General features: G+C 42.4%; 2 protein-coding genes across 2 annotated transcripts in view; one reads left to right on the top strand and one right to left on the bottom strand.

The window, feature by feature from the left end:
- Positions 1–20,795, bottom strand: RO60 (Ro60, Y RNA binding protein). The gene is made up of 9 exons (XM_081039206.1): positions 20,573–20,795; positions 12,221–12,820; positions 8,248–8,468; positions 7,736–7,882; positions 7,335–7,472; positions 4,022–4,138; positions 3,144–3,257; positions 2,712–2,858; positions 1–1,366 (listed from the first exon to the last, which is right to left on the bottom strand). Exons 2-9 carry the CDS (start codon positions 12,798–12,800, stop codon positions 1,214–1,216), a joined length of 1,617 nt encoding a protein of 538 aa, XP_080895332.1. The 5' UTR covers positions 12,801–12,820; positions 20,573–20,795; the 3' UTR covers positions 1–1,213.
- The window catches only part of UCHL5 (ubiquitin C-terminal hydrolase L5), a gene marked incomplete at its 5' end in the record, with an annotated part of 21,549 nt that continues 19,433 nt past the window's right edge, over positions 20,762–22,877 (top strand). The window contains 5 exon segments of the mRNA XM_081039207.1: positions 20,762–20,804; positions 20,807–20,889; positions 20,892–20,946; positions 20,949–21,039; positions 21,041–21,144. Of these exon segments, the coding sequence (XP_080895333.1) occupies positions 20,762–20,804; positions 20,807–20,889; positions 20,892–20,946; positions 20,949–21,039; positions 21,041–21,144 (376 nt within the window).

Raw genomic sequence — 22,877 nt, forward strand, 5'->3', positions numbered from 1 at the left:
TGTAATGAAAAGACGTTTAATAACACAAATAAAATAGAAAAAAATACTTTCTTACAGACTGGTTAGTGGTAATTCGTTACTCAAAAATTGCCTTTCAAAGATCTAGTTTGTTTTTTTATTACTTTTTTTCACTCTGTTAAAAAAACAATGTTTTGCCAATAAGGGACAAAGAACTAGGCCACTGACATGTTTACAATTAGAAAATATCTAAAACCCATTTACAGTTGGCTAAAAAAACAGTTAAAAGTAATTAGAACAATATCCATTTTAAAGTAAAGAAAAAGCTCAACTTAAGGTTACAGTTGAGATTTTAACTGTCACATTTTCAGATTATGAGTGGGGGAATTAAACGCTTGAAACATTTTATGTTGTCTTCATTTAAGAGTATGAAAAAAAGAAAGTGACTACATGTGGCTCTCTTGCTATAATTCTGAGGAAACGGTCAAGTCATGCTCCTAACTCACAGCAATAAAATACACCAAAACAAACAAAAAAAGCAAACCAGAGACTTCCTCAGCAGACACTCACATTAGAGTTCCTTTTCAGGGGTTTCCATTATGTTTCTGGTTAACGGTAACAATTCCACAAGTGTAAATAAAACACAAGAAACAGTTTCTTTTGTACTGAATAAGAAAGCTGCTATTTATGTGACCTTAGAAAAGTCTTACAGGAATTTGTAGAAACTCATTCAGAATTTAAGTCTAGTTTCTGTGTTTTACCCCCCAGTATAAAAGTTTACAGATGAGTTTCATATTCCATCACAGTTACATGGTCCAGTGCATTTCAGAGTATGTGGACATTATCGAAGCTATCCCTTTCCCAATGAAAATGTTTAAGAAAACTGTAAGCACTTCTCAAACAAGTGACATGATATGGAACTACTTACACTTTTGGCTCTTACTTCTTTTAAGTACAAATGTGATTATTCACCAAAGCAAAACTCTTAGACTATTTTACAGTGTCTATCAACAGGAAGTTCTCTATTACATGGAGCTACAGTGTATTCTGAAGCTATTTCCCAGGAGCTAGGTTAGTAGACAGAAAGAACTTTGGGCTTATCTTTTTTTCTGTTTTTTGGTAAGGTAACTTTCCACTATGCACATACTATGCCATCATCTTATCATCTTTCACTGGGTTAAGCTTAGCTGGGAAGTAGCTGCATATTTTTAATGAGATCACTAATGCAAGGGACCTCTCAGATCATGGTGGTGCTTTAAATCATATCTAATGTGAAATTTCGAATTACATCCAGAGCTCCTGTATCAAAGCCACACATATCCAACATGCCTCTGTCATCTGGATCTGCAATGGTAAAACCATTTGACGTCATCCCACAAACAATCAATTTAGCTGGGATATCCATTTTCTGTTGGAAAAGATCAAAATACACATTTAGAAAATTTTATGTAAGCAAAAGCAAATAACCTCCAAAATTAAAACACTTTAAATTCCATCTATGACAGATTTTTGTTGCAAAGTCAATTTTTTTTTCTCTCCATAAAATTTGTTAATCTTTTAGGGCTAGGATGTGATCTTCAGACAACTAGAAAATAAAATTGTGTCAACAACCTACCTGAAATTCCTGCTTCTCTATTCTATATTACTCGTTCTGTGAGCCACAGAATATTCCTGAGCAGCCTAGGGACTTTGTACTTACGAAATCTGTCAGGATATTCAAGGGCATCAGACATTTTTTACCAACATATCAAATACTAGGCGTGTGCGCACGCATAAACGTAAAGAAATAGTTCACTTAATTTTTGGTCTATGAGTTTGCTATGTATAATATATGTCACACGTAAGAACTTGTTCTCTACAGCTATGATTTGTTAAACAATTCAGTTTTTGAGATGAAACAACCATCACTGAATGTGCACTATGTCAGATACCACAATGGGGTCTGTCAGTAAGTTACCCGCTGTAATTGTAACAACCCTAAAGGGTAAACAGTACTACTAATGCTCTAACATATATTATAACATGTCTCAGTGACATAATTTGCTCAGGTCCACAGTTAGTGAACGAGAAAGAGCCAGGACCCAGAACCCAGGCTGCTGTGACTCCATCGGCAGGTCTCCCAGGAGTCCCGGAATCTGCATTTCTAACGAGGTCCAAGGTCTAACGAGGTCTAAGGTTGCTGTAGGGAAACCACACTTTGAGAACCACTGCTCTTCTACTTCTCCTGCCAGTCACACGAGCCACAATTCAAGTGCTCAATGGCCCCATATGACTAGTGGCTGCCATCCATATTGGAGAGTGAGGACAACGCATCTTTCCAGCTTTTCAGAAAGCTCGACTGGAGAGCACTGATTAGAACACAGAAATATCCATAAAACTTAAATAATATATTAGAGCTTTGCTTTTACTTTATGTAGTCCTTTAACAAAACTCACCAATGATACTTCAATCTTTCAAGGACCACACTGAATCATTAAAGAATTTATAGTTAAGCTGAAATAAATGTGCTGATTGTTATAAAAAATACTGTTTACAAAGGATACTGTTAGTAACGTATAGAATTGGAACCGGCTGAAGTAAATTGTATATGTGCAGCCAATCGTTTCTTATTTCAAGTACTGCTGAGTCCAGTACTAGTGTTGTATGCTCCTATACAAAGGTACTACCTGCAGTATCTTTTTTTTTTTGAAAAGCAGTGAGTGTCTGAGAAGTGAGTGTATCTGGGGTGAGGGGGGAGCATGAGAATCTTTCACCTCTCGGTACTGCCTCAGAGCCACAGCAGGATGGACGCTCCCGGCGAAGGTCTCGTTGTCCGTGAGTACAATGAAAACGTCAGCAGCGGTGTCTGTCCTCAGAGCCCAGGTTATAGGAACAGAGCAATCAGTTCCACCCGCCGGGATCTAACTCAGAACAAAACACAACTAAGAGTAAGAGAAAGGGCCCTTGTTTCCATACGGCGAGGTTTGAAATAATTAAACACTTACAAGTATTATGTTTATATTATCATAGTGTTCAGAGCCGATATACAGTTCTTCCCAAAGCTTGTAGATATAGTTTTTGATTTTGTGCTCATGAGAAAATTGAGATGAAACAACTTGTTCTCACAAATTCATTAATATCAGGCATAACATCAATAATACAATTAATATACAATGTTAAGTAAACTTAATAAAATAGTTTCTTACCTGGACCATAGCCATTAAGACCTGTTGTAAAGTCATATCTGTAGTTACCGGACACGGTACCATTTCATCTGAAAAAGCAACTACATGAGAATCTTTTTCGGTCCGAGTGACAACCTGAAAAATTCAATGGTAGTAATTTTCAGCAGAATCGGAGGAAATATATACAGTATCTTGAATTACATAAAACTTTACCTTTAACGGAAACACACTATGCTTATTTTAGCTCTAAACTCACAGGATCGCATTGCAGAACTGCTTAGGAACAGTCGTACAGCTTTCAAAAAACTTCTACAAACTCTTACAAAGAAACTGGTTTTTACGACAATCCTTTGAAGCAAATAGAGTATTCATTCTTAGTTCATTACACAAGGAACAAAGCCACAGAGGAAAGCTGAAAAGCTCCTTGTCTATGATTCATTTGCCAGTCAGTAGCGGTCAGGCTAGATGTCTCCTGACTGTTGTTACTAGTTCCTGATCTTTTTAGTTATTAATAATTTCTCTAAACACTATCTACTTCCTCAAAAATACTATTAATATTTAATGTTTGGTTGTAAAATTAAAATTTCTATTCTGACTATTCCGTAGGTATGCTTTTTCAGTATACCTACAATACTATACGTACCTAAGTACGTAAGTATATATAACTATATAAGTATACTTAAGTATTTTATATATATACTTGTGTGTGTGTGTATATGACTTAAAACTTTACTTATTTTTGATTGTCTTTAGATAGGAAATGATATTTAAATGAAAGGAAAATGTGCTAAATAAATCAACATGACAAAAACAAGTGCAAACCTAATTCCTGCTCATATGTAACTTTCTCGTTTGACCTAACCCAGTCAACACGGTGTTTAGGTGGCAAAGCTTCTCACCATACACATTGCTGCGGCTACTGTGCTGGCATTGAGGACACTGCCCAGAACTCTTTGGTTCATCGAAGCACTGACATCAACAGCCAGCAAGAAACGTTTCCCAGTTGGCTCAATTGTCTGAAGAGAAGACAAATCATTAGAAGCAATCACATAAATTTTAAGTAGATTAAATGTCTAACAATTTAGATTTACTTATCTTTCTTTTGAAAAATTCTCAGATAAAAGGCCGGATTTCTGATTTACCCATTAATTGACAAGTATTTAAAAATGCTTAGCTTTTACTAGATTTAAAACAAAGGAAATAACATAGCCTATTTAATAATTTTATTTAAAGAAGTTACCACCTTCCTGTTTTTAAAATATTTTTTTCTCATGAAGTAAACTGGGAAATTCTATCAAGAAATAGTTTTTTTGTGGTAAAATATAAATAAAATTTACTTTAAGTCATTTTCAAGTGTACAATTCAGGCATTAAGTACATTCACAATGTAACCACCACTATCTATTTCCAGAACGTTTTCATCATCCGAAATAGAAAACCTACCCATTAATAACAACTCCCCATTTTCCTCTCCTTCTAGCCCCTGGCAACTTCTACGTTACTTTCTGTCTCTGAAGCTGCCTATTCAAGATACCGCATGTAAGTGAAGTCATATAATACCTGTCTTTTTGTGTCTGGCTTATTTTACTTAGCATAGAGTTTTCAAGGTTCATCCGTGTTGGAACATGTTTCTAATTCCGTTCCTTTGTATACCATGTTTTATCCATTCATCCGCTGATGAACACTTGGGTGGTTTCTACCTTTTGGTTATTGTGACTAATGCTTCTACAAACATTTGTGTGCAAGTATCTGAGTCCATTTTCAATTCTTTTGTATATACACATAGGAGGTGGGATTGCTGGATGGTAAGGAAATTCTGTTTAACTTAGGAGGAACCAAACTGTTTTTCCACAGGGGCTGCACCACTTACATTCCCACCAGCAACACAATAGGTTGTCAAATTTCTTGCTTGTCAGCCCCTCTTAACCCCCCTTTTTTGATGAGTCCTCCAAATAGTTGTAAAGTGCTGTCTCATTATGGTTTTGATATGCTTTTTTCCACCTGATGACTGATGACGTTGGGCATCTTTTTATGTGCTTATTGGCCACCTGTATAGCTTCTTTGCAGAAATGTCTTTTCAGGTACTTTGCCCTTTTTTGAATTGGGTTGTTTGTATCTTCAGAGTTGTAGGAGTTCTTTATATGTGTTCTGGATATTAAACCCCAATCAGATATATGATCTGCGAATACTTTCTCCTATGCTGCAGGTTGTATTTTCATACCCTTGATGGTGTCCTTTAAAGCACAAAAGATTTAAATTTTGATGAAGTCTAATTTATCTTTTTCTTTTGTTGCCTATGCTTTTGGCGTCGTATCTAAGAATCTATTTCCAAGTCCAATGTCATGTAGCTTTTACTCTGTTTTCTTCTAAGAGTTTAATATTCTATACAGTTTTAGTTGTTACATATAGGTCATTGATCCTCTTTGAGTCAATTTCTGTAGGTGGTGTAACATTAATGGTACACCTTTATTTTTTTGCATGTGGATATCCAGTTTCCCCAACACCATTTGAATACTGTCTTTTCCCCACTGAGCTGTTTTGACACCAGTCAAAAATCAATCAACCATGTGAAGTACAGCACAGGGAATATAGTAAATAATAGTTTAATAACTATACATGGTGTCAGATGGGTATTAGGCTTCTCGGGGTGATCGCTTTGTAAGTTATATGTCTAATCACTATGTTGCACACCTGAAACTGATATTGTATGTCAACTGTAACTGAAAATATATTTAAAAAAGAAAAAAAAATCAATCAGCCATACATGTCAGTTTATTTCTAGGCTCTGTGTTGTATTTTATTGGTCTTTATGCCAGGACCACAGCGTTCTGATTACCGCAGCTTTGTAGTAAGTTTTTAAATTCCTAAACGTGTGTGGGTCTTTGAACTTTGTTCTTTTTGAACATTGGTTTTGTTATTTGCAGTTCCTTGAGCCCACATAAGTTTTAGAATGGATTTCACTGTTTCTATAGAACATGCCATAGGGATTGCATTGTATTATCTGCAGATTGCTTTGGGTAGTGCCGTCATCTTCACTATATTAAGTGTCCCACACTGTGAACATGGGGTAGCTTCCCGTTTATTTATGTCTGAAGTTTCTTTCAGCAGCATTTTGTGGTTTTCAATGTATAAGTCTTGCAACTCCATAGTTAAATTTATTCCTAAGTTTTTTTATTTTTTTTGATGCTATTTTAAATGGAAACATTTTCTTAGCTTAGCTTTTGAATTGTTCAGGGCTAGCATTTAGAAACACTATTGATTTTTTTCCTGTTAATTTTATATCCTATAACTTTGCTGACTGAATTTGTTAGCCCTAGTAGTTCCTTGTGGATTCTTCCAGGTTTTTTATACATAAGATCATGCTATCTGAGAACAGAGATAATTTTTCTTCTTTCCCAATTTGGATGCCTTTTATTTCTTTTTCATATCTAACCTCTAGAATTTTCAGTACTATGTGGAACTGACGTGGAAAAAGTGTGCATTCTTATCTTGTTCCTGATCTTAGGAGAAAGATTTCAGTTTTTCACCATTGAGTACAATGATAGCTGTGGGTTTTTTATATATGGCCTTTATGATGTTGCAGAAGTTCACTTCTATTTCTAGTTTTGTTTCTAAACCACGGAAGTGTACTGAATTTTGTCAAGTGCTTTTTCTGCATCGAGATGACCACGTGGTTGTCCATTCTATTAATGTGATGCACTACACTAATCGTGATGTATTGCACCATCACTGCATGCTGAGGATAAATCTCGCTTGTATATTCCCTTTCATTTGCTGCTGAATTTGTTTGCTAGTATTTTGTTGAATGTCAAGAAGTATTTAAAACCCCAAATTTAACTTATGGCCCGATGTAGGACTTCCATTCCTAAAACTGCTTTCTATCAAGACATAGGAGATCCACTACTGATTAATAGGAAAAAGGGGGGACAGAGGACCAAGTTAAAGGACTTCACAGTAACGCAGAACTTTAAATTTGTTAATTTAAAACCTATCAAATGATCTTAGGATAATGAGTTGTTCCTCAAAGATAGGGAGAAATACTTTAGTCATAAATTTACAATGTCAATTATATACCTACCTTCACATGAGCTATGGAAAAGCAAATGAACAGCTAATCAAAACTGTTAAGCTATTAACGTCTTTAAAATGTGTTTTTACAGAAAATATCAAGTCCTAAGTCATTTGTGTTTTTTTTTTAATCAAAAAAAATCACCTTAAATGTTTTGTAAAAAGCAGTATCCAAAGCTTTCAGAATTTCTTCATCAGGGCGCCACTTTAGTTTTCCTCTGAGCCCATGACCTGTTTTGTAAGTTTCTAATGCATTTAAAACATGAAATGGATGTATACGAGCCTGGAAACAAGACATAGACAGAAAGTAAATGCAAAATTCAAGTGAAAAGCAGTAATTATGTGTCACAGATATTTGTTACTGTAGCTAACAAATTTTATAAAGAAAAAATAGAAAAATGACATATTAATCTTATTTTCAGAGTAAAAATGCAATCTGGTATGAGGAAAGTCTTGGGACACCTAAAAGCTGTGCTGACAGCATCCCCAAAATCTAGGAGCCAATTTTTTCAATTACTAGTAGCTAAGGAAGGTAGTAATGCTTACCTTTTTCAACAGTTTATCATTACACAGTTTTTCACATACTAAAGATACTTCTGAATTTCCTGGTTCAAGCACTGAATTAGCCGTCATCTTTCCTAGATTCCTTAGTAATGCAGTAAGAGGCATTTCTTGTAACAAAGCCTTCCATACCTATTGCAGTAACACAGGCAGAAACAGAAGGAATTATGAATCAGTGTAACAACAATTTCAATGGTAATAGGAATAACATATTCTCCAGGGCTTTCTTTTGGGGTTTAGGATAACTTCTAAATAAAAATCTGTGCAAACTAGTCAAAGGTTTATCAAATTAAGTGTTGCTATTTAACACTTATCGATTACCAACTAGATCTGGGCATCTTGTTAGGTGTTAAAAAAAACAACACATTAATTTCAAGATATATTTAAAATTTTTCTTACGAAGAATGAATATGTATTTACCCTAAGTTAACCCTTTTAATACCTATCATCAATGACCCACGTTTGACCACATGCTGTAACATATTATATTCACTTACCTCTTTAGACTTCAAGTGATTTGTTAGGAGATGTTCCCTCACCAACCTGTGCTCTTCTATCAGATGGATGACTTCCAGTTCATCCCTTGTGCGCTTCACTTTCTCGACAGCCTCCAGATACTTTAATAATTTTTCAGTCTCCACAGAAAGTGCTTTTTCTTTATATAGTTCATGGACCTCTTTCCAGCCCTTTGTAATATATTTGGTCACAATAGCAAGTCCTTTAACAAAATAAAGAATTGAAAAAGGTATGTAGGCGCACCAAGTAAAAGACAAAACATGTTGACTAAGAATGCATTACGTGACAGGCTTAAGGAGATGTGCAGGCGTTAACTTCTTTAAGATACAAAGCTGCTTTCCGTGATATAACAAACACAGGTAAGCAGATGGAGTCAACCGATTGTGCTTATTTCGTCATCACTGTTTTAATACAAAACGATGGAGGTAAAAAACTGTGTCCTAAATCATTTTATCATCAGAGTTTCTTTTCTTTTTGAGCCATCAGCATTAGAAACCGGTAGACAGTGCCTATTTTAGGAAATCTCAGAATAATTCACAACAGCACAGATGTATCTCAATCTTACATTCAACTGTCCCTTTTAGCTGATAAACAAACTTGTATTTATGAATAGCATAGATAAGTGGAAGTGGCCAGGTAGGTAGGTAATTTATAAGTTTTTTTTTTTTACGTGGTTCAGAATGTATTACAGGCCAAATTAAAAACAAGAAAAATAATATGTCTGTCTAAAATTTCTTTTAATAGCTAAAAGAGCTTAGATTGGGGGACTGAGGAAATCTGAGTTCCACCCCACACTTTGCCACTAAATGGCTATGTGACTGGTCTAGTAGGCCTTGCTGTCTGCTTCTGCAAAAAGGGGGAGAGGGGAGAATGATCAGATTTAAAGGTCTATGGGGGAAGGTGGGTAAAATACGTTAATGAAACAGACCATGTGCCGAAATAGACCATGTGCCGTAACAGAGAGTGGTGAGGACTGGGGAACTGGAGAGTACGCCCTGGCAAACGTTTTAGTGAAGTATCTGCTTTGTGCTGTCAACAAGATACACATTTAAAATAAACCAGAATATGAATTTTTATGTGATATCTTCTTACTTATTTCATGTGATACTGGCAAAGAATTCATTTTTCCCCTAAAATACTATGCAGGCCAAATAAAATACATCTTTAAGGCAGAAATGAACTTACGTGCTATTTCTAAAATGTTATTTTAAAAATTTGATCAAAAGTTAATACCAATATGCATAAACTGCTAATGTGACTCTTGCTATCTTTCAGATTTTAGTACAAAACCTTACATTGTCTTAAATGATTCAATGTGAATCATTAAATGATTAATGATTTACCTCTTTAATCATTAAATGATTAAATGATTTCATGTGAGCATGTATTCTATTTTGTTTTTCCAACTAATATAAAGCTTCTTAAAGGTAGTCGTATTATTGTTATACTATCCAAGTTCTAGAATTATTTTGTCCACATAGTAGGCACACAATAAATGCCTGATTAATTGAATCACATTTTTGACTTGTTTTACCTATTTTAAGTACGCATAACAGTTAAGGTATTAAAATATTACTCATTTGGTAACTTAGTTGGTTTCCAAATTCTTTTCACTCTTGAGAAGCCTAGGAATCTTCTATGCCTATACGTACTGTTGCTATTATTACAAGATTTAAAGTATGAGTTCTATCCTCAAAAATTTAAAATTAAAGAATTCTTTGTGTGGAAGTAAGTTTAGGAAACATCGACTCATTTTATAGGCCAAAAATTCAAAACCCAGAATAACTGCGTACAGATTCAGAAATTTTTTCAATTAGAACCAGAACTTAGGTCCACACCACCACGTAGCGTCTCAATAGAAAAATAAAGCTGGATCCCTGCATTCTTCTCATAATGGATCAAAGATTTAAAAGTAAAAAATTAAAGTAAGAATATGTTAGAAAGAAAAACCACTGGAAAACATTTTAATGACTTTAGGTTGAAAGAGGACTTTATAAATCTAACAAAACAAAAATCTATGAAGAAAGACAGGTAAGTTTGAATGCATTAAAATTACAAACTTCAGGGTGCTACAAACAATCCCATTCCCCTGCCAAAAAAGAAAGACAAAGAAAAAAGGGGGAAAATGCATACAATATGTACAATAGTAAATTATTGATTCCTGTACTATGTATCACACAAGTGCTCAGAACAGTACCCGGCCATAGTAGGTGCTCGATAAATACTTGCTGAATGAATGAATGAATGGTGACTATAGTCAATATGATAAAGAACAGTAACTCAATGGGTGAGGTGAAGACACAATATAATCCACAAGAAAATACACATCATCAGTAAGCACATCAAAAATGAGCTTTTGCCCCAAAACACAAATTCAAATAGTAAGATATAGATTTTCCCCTATTCTATTGGCAAAGATTAAAACATACTAGTAGTAACTGTCAGTGTTCAAATGTGGGCAAACGGGCCACTTTCATAAACTCTTTGTGAATTAACCATTATAGAAATATTCACACTACTCAAGTTTTTTCACTGCAGTATTTTTGTAATAGTGTAAGAAACTGGAAGCTAACTTAACCATCATCAGTAAGAGATTAGCTAAGTAAGTTATAGTATGTTCATACAATGGTATATATGCAACTACTTCCTAGCTGAAAACATATCAATATGCTTTTAACTGAAACAAAGGAAGGCATATTAAAAACAAAACCAAAAAAACCCAACAAAAAACATAGTACTATGTGTTTAGGAAAAATCTGGAGTTATATTGAACATATCACATACTGAGATTGCTTCTGAAGGGCAGGACTCCAACTTTCTGCACTATATTTTTCTGTATTAGCCAGCTGTTATTTTAAAACAAGCATGTAATTTCTAATAAAAAAACCAAACTATAAATGTTGTGTATATAAATATTTGCAATAATGTACTGCTTAAATTTCATCTGAAAGTCTATTTATAGTAAAAAAAAAAAAGATAAATCAGGAATTGCTGAGAAGAGTGTATGAATGAAGGTATCATTGTACAGCAGCTGTGGAGAAAGGGGAGCAACCACCACTGGCCTGGCGGCGCGCATGTCAGGAACTGGGCGTGCTCTGTTAACACACAGATCACCATTAGTCACAAGGAAGGTTATTTCCTGTCCTCCTTTTGTAATAGATGAAGATACAAAAAACTGAGGGAGGTTAAGTTACTTGGCCTCAGGATACAAAGTAATGGGCAGAACTGAAATTTGAACCCATCTGAGTGGCTGTCTTTTCAAATTTCACTTCTGGTGTTTAAAAAAAAAAAAAGGAAAAAAAAAGGGTGTCAATTTTCCAACATGTTGATTTTTGTGGAAGTTAACACTTTAAATTATTCTTGACCAAAAGTTTTTATTTCCTTGTAAGAAGGACTAAGTTTTTATTGGAGATCCAACTAACTTCTCAAAAGTCTTTTCCCAGAGACGAAGGCAAAACGCCCCAAGTTACCATGTCCCCTGGCTGCCTGCTTACACACAATTACCATCCTGAATTGGGAAACTCAGCACTATTTCAGGTAGCCTTTAGGTTCCATGGAATATTGTCCTAGAAAGACAGGGCGGGAAGAACATGACAAGGGCCAGAGCCTGGCTACCTGTGAACTACTGGCGAGGGGCTGTTTTGCTTACTGCTCCTTGAATCACATCCAGGCTGCCTTCGTCCTCCAGTCACGTAGATGAGCTTCTACCTAGCTGACGTTTTACTAATAAGACGTAGAATATTAACCTGTAAATCGGTCATTTGATTATTGACTATTAATGTCTGGATTCCCTGTGGTAGGTATTTAATTCAGGTTGGCATTAAATATATTTGAATTAGTGTGTTTTGAGAATGAATGGCTACTTCGAGAAAACATTATACAACGTCTGCAGGTAAAAATGGGCTATTTGCTGGATATCTGCACCCTTTTCTCCCCCAAAGACGTTATGCTTACCTTCACTGGAGGGTTTAAGATGTGACAATCTTACCAGATCTTTGTGAGACCAGCCGTTTCTTTGCTTATATTTTGTAACTGCCAGAGCGAGGGCCATGCTGCTTTTCTCATTGTACCAGTCTGCTACCGCCTTGCGGAGGGCACGGCCCCACATGCCACATTTCATGCTTTCCTTCAGATCTTTCTTAAATTGGATGAAAGTAAAGAGATGTGTAGGAATGCGACAAACTTCAGCCATGGCTTTAAACGCTGCTTGCTTCGTGCTGATGTCGGAGCACTGGGAACAGATGGCCAGTGCGAACAGCAGGGGCTCCTGCTTGGCGGCTCTGCCTTCCTGACTGAATGACTTTATCTCCTGGATCACTTCGCATCCTCGGCCATCTTCAATCAACCTAATTAGAGCTTCTGCATTCTCAAGGCCCAACTTCTGCTCTTTGATATAGTAAGTCCCACCTTCAGAACCAAAGCATAGGAAGCGGTGCAGGCGATTCATGTCAGTGACCTGCCATACATAGCCACCCTCAGAATTGGCTATCTGCTTCTCATTCAGTGGGCGCATTTGGTTTACGGAGTCCCCCATTTTTCTGTCTTTCAGGCAACCTATCAAAAAGCAAAATGTCATTAGCTAGATTGATACAGTAAAATTATAAGAGGAAAACATTCATTTATGCTTACTGAAATCTGCCATGAAATCTTTTAATTCAAAACCAGTTTAGGTTCAGTAATAGTAGTATGAAAATCGGAAGCGACAACTAAGAAGTCACATTTCTGATGTACAGCTTGTGGCTCCTGAGAACCAGCAGGCAACTCAGCATGGGGTCTGCAGGCCCAGATAGAGAACAAAGGGGAGGAAAGCCGGGAGCAAAAGCTGACACCAAAAGACCTCACTCCCTGTACTCCCGAGGAACTGCAGACATTTTCGGCTGCGAATCCCCCCTTCCCCATGTCCTTCAGGGAGGCCAGGCTTTCCCCCGCTTTTTGATTGCTCTAAGCCAGTGGACCTCTAACTCTGCGCATCAGCATTACTGAGAGAGCTAGTTAAAACACAGGATGGTTGGTCCGAAGCCCCCACCACCCCGTTTCTTTCTTATTTCAGTGTGAGATGAGGCCTAAGCATTCGCACTTATCACAAGTTCCCGGGTGACGCGCTCCTCTCTCATGCCACGTGACTGGTACAGGCATCACACACAGATCACAATCTAGCCAGGGTGACACGATACATCTGTTGGGAATACTTCTGAGGTTTTCTTCCCTCTGAAAAGGGGGCTTGGGCTTAAGAAGCATTTCCCTTTTCGGCTTGAGACATTCATTTGCAAGTGATGCCTGGTGGTGGCAGCTATCTTGAGCCACAGGGCAGCCAATTTAAGACCCACTAATTTATAAGGATGGCAGAAGAGAATAGAAATACCCGTAGAAGGAATCTGGGTCCTTTGGCATCATCGAGCTGTCCGGAGCTGCCTTACTTACAAGTTTCCTTACATACAGAAACACACGCTTATTGTTTAAGCCACTTACCGTTTTCTGTTACCTGCAGTTGAGAGCATCCTAATATCCAATCCACTGTGCTCATTTACGGATCATTGTCTATAACTACCCACACTTTCCTCCTTCCATTAGCGCTCAAGCTACTAGAACTGGCTGTCTGGCAACAATGCCCGCTTTCTCCTCCGACCGGAGCCAGCAGTGCCCTCTCCTCAGTCCACTGCGGCTCTCACCACACAGGGTAGCTGTTTGTCCAGGTGCTCAAGGGTCCTGCCTGCGCCCTGACAGCGCTCTGGGCTTCTCCCAGGGCAAGCAACACAACACAACACAACACAACACAACACAACCAACAAAACCTCAACCAGCACTTCCTGCATACTGTGTGGAAGGCGTAAAGGAGATTTCTATTCCATTAAAAAGATTAAAGTTTTCTTTCCCGCCCTCAGGGAAATCACATTCTATTTAATGAGGTCGAAGTACAAACTACAAAGCAAACTGTAATTAAGTGCTCTGAAAGAAAAGAAATGTGAGTGAACAGAGGAGGACAAAATAATGCTGTTTCAATAATTCAGGAAGATGTGCGCAGAGAAGATAAACTGAAAAACTGGTATATAAAGTCTGGGGGAAGGCATTCCAGAAAGGGGTTTCTGTGTCTTTAGATTTTAGAAAAGGAGCTGAGTATACTGGCATTGCTGTGAAGAAATCTTAACAGATAAGGTGGCAGTTTAAAGAGGGACACAAGGAAAAAGAATTTGGTTTGAAGGTGACACAAGTTTGAGCGTGTCTGTATGTTGTGTGGGAAGGGTGAGGTTGGCATTTCTGGTGACAATTAACAATTAAGAGGCAGGGAGGAAAGAGGACACACAGAGGGCCAACAGACATATGAAAAGATGCTCAACATCACTGATCAGCAGAGAAATGCACGTAAAACCACAATCAGATACCCCCTCACACTGTCAGAATGACCACGGTCAGTAAATCAACACACAAGCGCATGCGAGAATGTGGAGAAAAGGGAACCTCTGTGCACTATCAATGGGATTGCAAACTGGTGTAGCCACTATGGAAAACAGTACGGAGTGTCCTCAAAAAACTACCTTATGACCCAGCAATTCCACTTCTGGGTATTTATCTGAAGAAATCCAAAACACTAATTTGAAAAGATATATGAACTTCTATGTTCATTGCAGCATTATTTACAATAGGCAAGACATGGAAGCAACCTGAGTGCCCATCAATAGCCAACTGGAAAAAAGATATGGTACATATACACAGTGGAGTATTACTCAACCATGAAAATGAAATCTGACCATCTGTGACAACATGGATGGACCTGGAGGGTACTATGTTAAGTGAAATCAGCCAGAGAGAAAGACCAATACCGTATGATCTCCCTTATGTGTGGAATCTAAAGAACAAAATTAACCAACAAAACAGAAACAGACTCATAGATACAGAGAACATACTGATGTTGCTGGATAGGGGGGAGAGGGCTGAGTGCAAAAGGGGAAGGGATTAAGAAGTACAAATCGGTAGTTACAAAATAATCACAGGGATGTCAAGTGTGGCCTAGGGAATTTAGTCAATAACATGGTATAACTATGCACAGTGCCAGGTGAGTACTAGACTTAGTGGGGTGATCACTTCATAAATTATATAAAGGTCTCACCACTATGCTGCACACCCAAAACAAATATAATATCGAATGTCAACTATAATTGAAAAACAAACAAACAAGGAGCTAGGGAGAAAGCACCCTTTAAAGGAGGAAGAGAAAGCAGGGCACACAGACTTAAAACCAGGAATGCGTGGTATTATGGACCACAGGGAAGAGGATTTCGGGAAGTGAATGGCGGTAATGCCAAATGCGCAGAGATCAAGTAAAATAAGGCTGGAAAATGACCCCGGGATTTAGCCAACAGGACTGAGGAGGAACGGCACCTGCGTAGTGCTGCAAGAAACAGCGTGATTACGGTGAGAGCAGGAGGGCTTCAGTGAGGAAGAGACTTCCCAGGTAAACCACTCTTACAGAAGCACAGCTTTACCAGGAAGGGAAGGGGAGTGGGCACTAGCGGAAAAATCTTTTTACCTTTTTAGGTGAGAGGGCCTGGAGGTTGAAAGAGCCAGCAGAGGAAGGGCAACCTGAGGGATGGAGCCCTGGAAGAGGTGGGACAGAACGACTGCAGAGCATCCAGGTTGAGGCTGGCCCGTGCACAGCAAGAGGTGTCACCTTCACTAAGGGTGAAGGCTGCGGGCGAAGACAGGTTTGAAGAAGAGGAATACGGAGACTGAGGGACTGCCTGACGTGGGGGAGCCCAGGAGCTCGGGGAGCAGTGAGACTGGCTCTCAGAGGGGAACGTATGATGGTTGATGGTGTGGGGTAAGTGCACAGGATTAGAAAGAGCCTAACACTTGGAATGTGACTGAGCCGGACAGTGATTTGAACTGTGCGGGAAACTAAGTGTCACTGCTGGAAAGAGCTCTGCTAGAAAGTGGCTTATGTTAGTGCAGCGAGTCTCAGGTGGCTTCGGAAGTAATGGTCAGTCACGTCATGAGTCACTGGGGACTTACAGCTGCTGAGTGCAGCACAGTACATGGCGCTCATCTCCATTTATTCCCACCCCCTTTACAATACGGCATGTACCCCTGCCTTTCAATCCAGAAAGCTCTGGAAAGATTGACAGGATTTGCAAAGATCGACACCATAACTGCTAATTCCAGTAGAAAATTCTGTATTATTTTGATCTTTGCACTGTATTGATCTTTGCACTGTATTTGACATTGCTAGTCTGTCCTTTAGCTTTTACAAAAACACGCCCTGGTGGTACTTCAATTCAGCTCTTACTGCTTGTTAGTTACACTTGTTAGAATGAATCATATAGAAATGACATTCACTATCAGATTATTCTACTCCATCAGCTTTCCTGCACCAAGGTCCAAGTGGAAAGATTCAAAGAGCTCAATCCAAACCTCAAAATCCCCTCCCTTACAAAGTGAAAAGTATTTCTCTGTAAGTTTTTCTAATTAATATTCGGTATTCAAGTATCTTCTGTCAAACAAGCCACAAAATGAACTTTGAAACCTAGGGAGGATGCCTGAGAGAGAAATCCCTTAATGTAATCCTTATTAAAACAAATGAAGTTAGCTATGTATGCGTAGCTGTATCAATGAAATCTTCCCTTTGCATGTTATATTAATGACAACCATGAGGACATACCCTTCCAATATCTCTGCAGAACCGCTCAGCTTTTCATATGCTCTTTTCATATGCTCATACCTTCTGGGGTGCAACATAAGACAGTGGAACAGATCAAACCACACCTCTCTACTTGTGTAAATTTACCCCTCAAATTTGTAAAGTGAAATATGAAAAACAAAATGATAGCATGTTCCAAGCAACTCTTCTTGTCACTGAGTCCTGATACATAAATTAACTCTAAAAAACTGGCTAGGCAGTAAAACACAGTCGTATAATACAGAATATCTGGTCTTTGTCAAGGATTCTCAGCAGAGCTTATAAAGACTCTAGAATTTCCTGAAAGGAGTCTTTCTTATGCTAACGAGGACACTCACTCTGGGCCTCTACACAGCTTCAGGATAGGGCTTGGTCACCAGAAAGACCAGTGTTTGCTAGAGGGCTGGACAGCTGGGCGAGATCAACCTCCCAGGAGGCTTAAACTCAACCACATGGCCAATGAATTAACTAGTCATGCTGGGTGATGACACCCCAAATACACACTCTGGATGGACCTCTGAGGTCAGAGGAGCTTCCTAGTTGGTGATGTGCTGGGAGGGTAACATGCCGCGATTCCAAAGAGGGGATCCCTCCCTTGCCTCCAGACTTTGCCATCTGGCTGTTCCTGAGTTGTATCCCGTATGATAAAACTGTTCAAGGATAGTGTTTTTAGTGAGTTATGTGAGTCATTCTATTGGCAGTGAGGGGTTTGGGGAAGCCCTGAATTTGCAGTTTGCCGGGCAGAAGTGGGTAGACTGGAGACCATACTTGCAGCTGGTGTCTCAGGTAAGGGCAGTCTTGTTGGATCCTGCCCTTTATTAAAAAACTTGTAGAGTCTGATGCTAACTCTGGAACTGAGTTGAAATGAACTATAGGACACTGAGTTAGTCTCAGAGAATTGGTCTCAAAACACAGAAATCAAAGGTACAAGTGACAAAAGAAAAAAATAAATTGGACTTCATCAAAATTGAAAACTTGTATTTCAAAGGATAGCACACCTAAAAAGTGAAAAGACATCACATGAAATGGGATAAAATATTTGCAAATCATACATATAAGGAACTTATATATAGAATATACAAAGAACTCAGAACTCAATAATAAAATGATACATAACCCAACTGAAAAATAGGCAAAGCATATGAATAGGCATTTCTTCAAAGAAGATATACAAATGGTTAATAAACACAAAAAAAGATGTCAGATATAATAATCACCAGGGCAGTGAAAACCAAAACTTCAATGAGATACAACTCTATACCCAATAAGATGGCTACCCTCAAAATGACAATAATCAGTGTCAGTGAGAATCTGGAGAAACTAGACCTCATACACTGCTAGAGAGAATGTAAAAGGAAGGATCATACAGTAATTCTGCATTTAATCTTTTTCAAGAACCGCCAGATGTTCTCCAAAATGGTAAAGGGTTTCTTTTTGGGGTAATGAAAATGTTCTAAAATTAGATACATGGGTTACACAACTCTGTGAATGTCCAAAAAAACCCCACTGAAGTTGATACATTAAAATAGTGAATTTCATAATATGTGAATACTACCTCAAAAATGTTATTAAAAAATGAAAATTAAAAATTGGTTAGGTGAAATATATTTGGAAAGTTATTTAAATGAATAAGCATTTAAATGATATTAAAACCTACATTTTTTTATATTTATCTTTAGAAAGCAATCCGAGATAATACACCGGCATATACAGGACCTTAGTTTCTTCTTTCCCCAACTGCCCCGACCTCCCTCCTTTAGCTGAAACTCCATGGTCAGTGCTTTAGAGGCAGCTGCGCAGCGAGTGAGGTCAGAGCCTGGTCATCAGTTAATCCACTGCTCGAGTGTTGTGAATCCAGATGCACAACAGAAAAAGACAGTTAATTCTTCTTTGGGAGAGCCCCACTTACCCAGTGCTCTTAAAGCACACCACTCCAAAAAATGTAATACAGCTAAACTATTACAAATTAAAATTTTGGGAAGAAATTAAACAGATCTGAATATTATTAAAAGCATGGCCACAGTTTGAAATGGGTTGTGGATATTGTAAACACTGTCCACTTCTTTCTTAACTCTGAATGCAAATCAATGAACGCTAGTAATAGGTAATATGGAATAGCACTTTTTTTCTGCTTTGCATTCAATTAGAACGAGATCACTGATACGATCTTTTAACAGTACTAACAATACATTATTCCTAAGAAGTCCTACGTTTTCCTTGAATACACACTGCTGAATACCTTTCCGAAATCTCTTGATCATTTGTTATTTGAAAATGCTATGTTTTACCCAGGAGGTCAAACAAGGTGGTAGCTTATTCGTTGTTAAATGAAGTCAAGGCTTACTGACATCGACGGCAGCGTGCAAGGCAGTTGAAAAGAATCAACACCGCAAAAAACGGGGCCACAAATTCAAACAACTGTATCCTTCAGACTGGTCATAAGCATGAGTGGATGCAGTCGCGTGGGATGGAATGAAAAGAGCTGAGGGACGGCGGCAAAAATGACAGCACAGCACCCAGGAGGCAGGGCGCCTTCAAACACCTGGTTGCTGTGTGACAAGGGCCTAGTGTTGCAAGATGCGGTCAGTTTTCTCAAAGAACCGGACATCTGAATTTTTACGGGAACTCTTAGGATTCAACGTTCACAAAACGAAAGCAAGTGTGACCCCCGCCCCTTTCCGAGGACTTCCAGATTCCGTCACGAGCTCCATTTTCAGTTCGGTCTTTGCACGCGAAGCACCACGTCGCCAGGTCGGTCACCCGGTAAACGTTAGTCGCGATGTATTCGTGCGGCACAGCGGCAGTCCGGAGCCACAGGCGCACGGCCCCGAAGGACCGAAGGCCCGGACACCGGCGCTGCGCCCACCTTCCCGGTTCCCGGGGCTGCACTGAACAGGGCGCACAGTGAACCAAGGCCCCTCCGCCGCAGGGCCGACTCCCCGGGGACCAACCCCGCAGGTGTAACGCCGCTTTCGGACCGCACGCGCAACGCCGACGTGGGCGTCCACGCCGCCACCCGGCCGTGCCCGCGCGAGCCCGCGCCGCGGGGGCCTGTGCGCGCACTGACGCCCGGGGCGGCGGCGGCTCCCGGCCGAGGCACGAGGCTCCTTTTACCCACCGCAGCCTTTCCCCCGTGGAAGCCAAGTCCCGTTCTCGGAACCCAGGAGGTTTAGGGAGCCACGCGTGGACCCCCGCCCCCGGGCTCCGCGGGCCCAGGCTGCTTCCGCGCACGGGGCCACCTTCGGATCGGCTCGTCCTTCCGACCAGAGCCGTCACGATGCCCCGACGCGGGCGCCCCCGCCAGCCGTCTGCCGTCCCCGCGCCCGCGGCCCCCGCTCTCGGACAAGTCCGCCTCGGCCTCCCACAAAGGCCCGAGCCCCGAGCCCCCGAGCCCCGAGCCCCCGAGCCCGGGCCGCGCCGCTCGGCACCGAGGCCGCGGAGAGCAGAGGGAAGCGGGCCTCCCGACGCCGGGCCCGCTCGGCGCGGACGCGGGAGGGGGCGCGGGACGGCCTGGCCGAGCTCGGCCTCGGCCGCGGGGATGCGGACACACAGGCAGCGCCGGTCCGAAGCCGCGAGTCCCCGCGGCCGCTCCGACTGCACAAAGAGCCCCAGCCGGCCTCCCGCAGTCTCCTCACCTGTGCTCGGCCGCCGATCCTCCGACCCGCAGCGCCGCGGGGAGCCGCCCTGCGCAGCGCGGGGAAGCCACAAGAGGAAGAACGGACTGCTCCGACTCCACCTCCGGCACCGCCAGGTTCGGTTCGCGGGAAGGAGCCCCGCCCCTTTCGTCTGGCCCCGCCGTCGCTCCGGACTGGCGAGGGCCCCGGATGTCACCTCCTCGCGCAGCCGAAGCCCCGCCCCTTCCGCTCAGGGCCCGCCCCTTCCGCATCGGCTGCGCATGCGGCGCGGCTTTGGAAGAGTTTCGTTGCTTCTTCGCTGGCTAGAGCGTCCTCCCGCGCGCGGCTCCGCGGCGGCGGGGGGGCGGGGGGCGGCGCCCGGAGGCTGTCGGGAAGTTGGCGGGTGACGTGAGGTTGACGTGCTCGGCGGCGGGTTTGCCCAGATCAGTGGCCGGCGGCCGCGGGTGCCGGGGGCGGCCAGAGTCCCAAGTGGAGCGGGCGGTGTGTGGCCGGGGCCATGACGGGCAATGCCGGGGAGTGGTGCCTCATGGAGAGCGACCCCGGGGTCTTCACCGAGCTCATCAAAGGATTCGGTGAGCGCCGAGGGGGCCGTCACGGGCCGGGGGATCGCGGAGGAGGCCCTGGCTGGGTGCGGAGGGGGTTCCCTGCGGCCCCCCAGCCCCGCGTCGGAGGGCGGGCGGCTCGGGAGACCTGGCGGGACTCGGGCAGCGGGGACGCGGGGCTCCCACCGCCTTTCCCGCCCGGACCACGGCGTGTCCGCCGGGATGGTGGGAGCCGCGGCGCGCGGGCAGGACCCCGCGTGTGCGTGTGCGCGCGTGTGCGCGGCCGCAGGGGCCGCAGGCGGCTCCGTTCCTCGCCCACCGACGGGAGCCCGCGGCCCCCTGCGCCCCGAGCCGCCGGCACCGGCACCGGCCTCGCCCTGCGCGCCGCCTCCCTGCGGGGCAGGTGCCCGGCCGCCAGGCCCGCGGGAGAAGCCGGCTGAGCCTGCTCCGGGGCGCGGTGCCCGAGGCCCCGGCCGCCCGGGAGCCCAGGTTCCCGGGACTCGACGCGCAGCCCCTGGGGTGTGAGGAGCTCCGTGGCCGTCCACGCGCGCCGACTGCGTGGGACCCGCGGGCCCTTCCTTCCGGTGAGGTGTGTGCCCTGGGGCCCGCGCTGCAGGCCGGAGGCCACGTGCCCCCGGCCAGTGTCTTAGCGCAGCGGCGTTGGCCGTCCGGAGTGGGCAGCACATGGCGCCGCTGGCCCTCGGGCCTGGCCCTCCGCCCCCGCCTCCGCTGCGCGCAGCGCGTTTGTCACGGTGGTCGTTAGGTTAACGCTGGCGCGCCTGGCACTAACTCAGCGTCGGTAAAGGTGGTGACTGTCGTGCGCAGCTGAAGATTCGCAACACGACCTCCCGGGCGGTGTGCTGCTTGCCTGCTGCGGTGTCTCGGGCTCCCCGTTAAGATTCGGGGATTGTTGCTTAAGCCAGGACCGTGTTCCCGAGAACCGGCACACCGAGATGGGGTGTGTGGATTGCTGGGTTGAAGGAGGTGCAGGATGTCACCCGAGCGCAGGCAGAAGCGGGAACGAGCGGCCGCGATGTTAGAGCGCGTGGCCCGAGGAACAGCTCGGAAAGGGACCCAAACGTGGTGTGACCGCCGGGAGGAGTGTGTGGATGGGCAGCTGAACGCTGCACCGAGGCCGGACTGTGTGCCGTGTTGTGTGTGAGCAGTTTGGATGGTCCTGTAGTCGCCGGGGGCTGAACTGCCAAAGATACCTGAATGCTGACATGACGTTTTCATGATTAAAAAGGGTTTGCTAGGTGTAGTGTGCTCAGTGGATCGGAATGAAGTGAGAAGCTAGAAGTGTTACAGGGGCTGAAGTCTGAAATGATGGGCTTGACATCAAGTCGTGGGTTACAGAGAGGAGGTAGATTCAGTAATTTTGCTGTTTTTAAATCCACTGGACTGCTCCTAACTGGATGTAAGGAAAAACGTGAAAATGGCTCCGTGGATTCTAGCCTGGGTGGCTTGTGAAGTACCAGAGAACAAGCTTGAGGAACAAGAAAATGGGTTCAGTTTTGGACATACACTAAAGTCATGCATAAGAGAGTGATATGCAAATGCACCTTTTGCACCTGCACAAATGAAAATGAAGCAGTAACTATTAATGGGTTGGTTCCATGAGAAGAAGAATTTTGCAAAAAGTTACATGATGATAGTTATATATCATCATCAGATGCTACAGAGAGAATAAGTTCATTCCAACCATTCCCATTTTGTTTTTCTCATCCAGTTCATGGATTTAAAAAACTTTTGGAAATTCGTTT

Source organism: Rhinolophus hipposideros (assembly GCF_964194185.1).
Source record: "Rhinolophus hipposideros genome assembly, chromosome: 26".
NCBI classification, from domain to species: Eukaryota; Metazoa; Chordata; class Mammalia; order Chiroptera; family Rhinolophidae; genus Rhinolophus; species Rhinolophus hipposideros.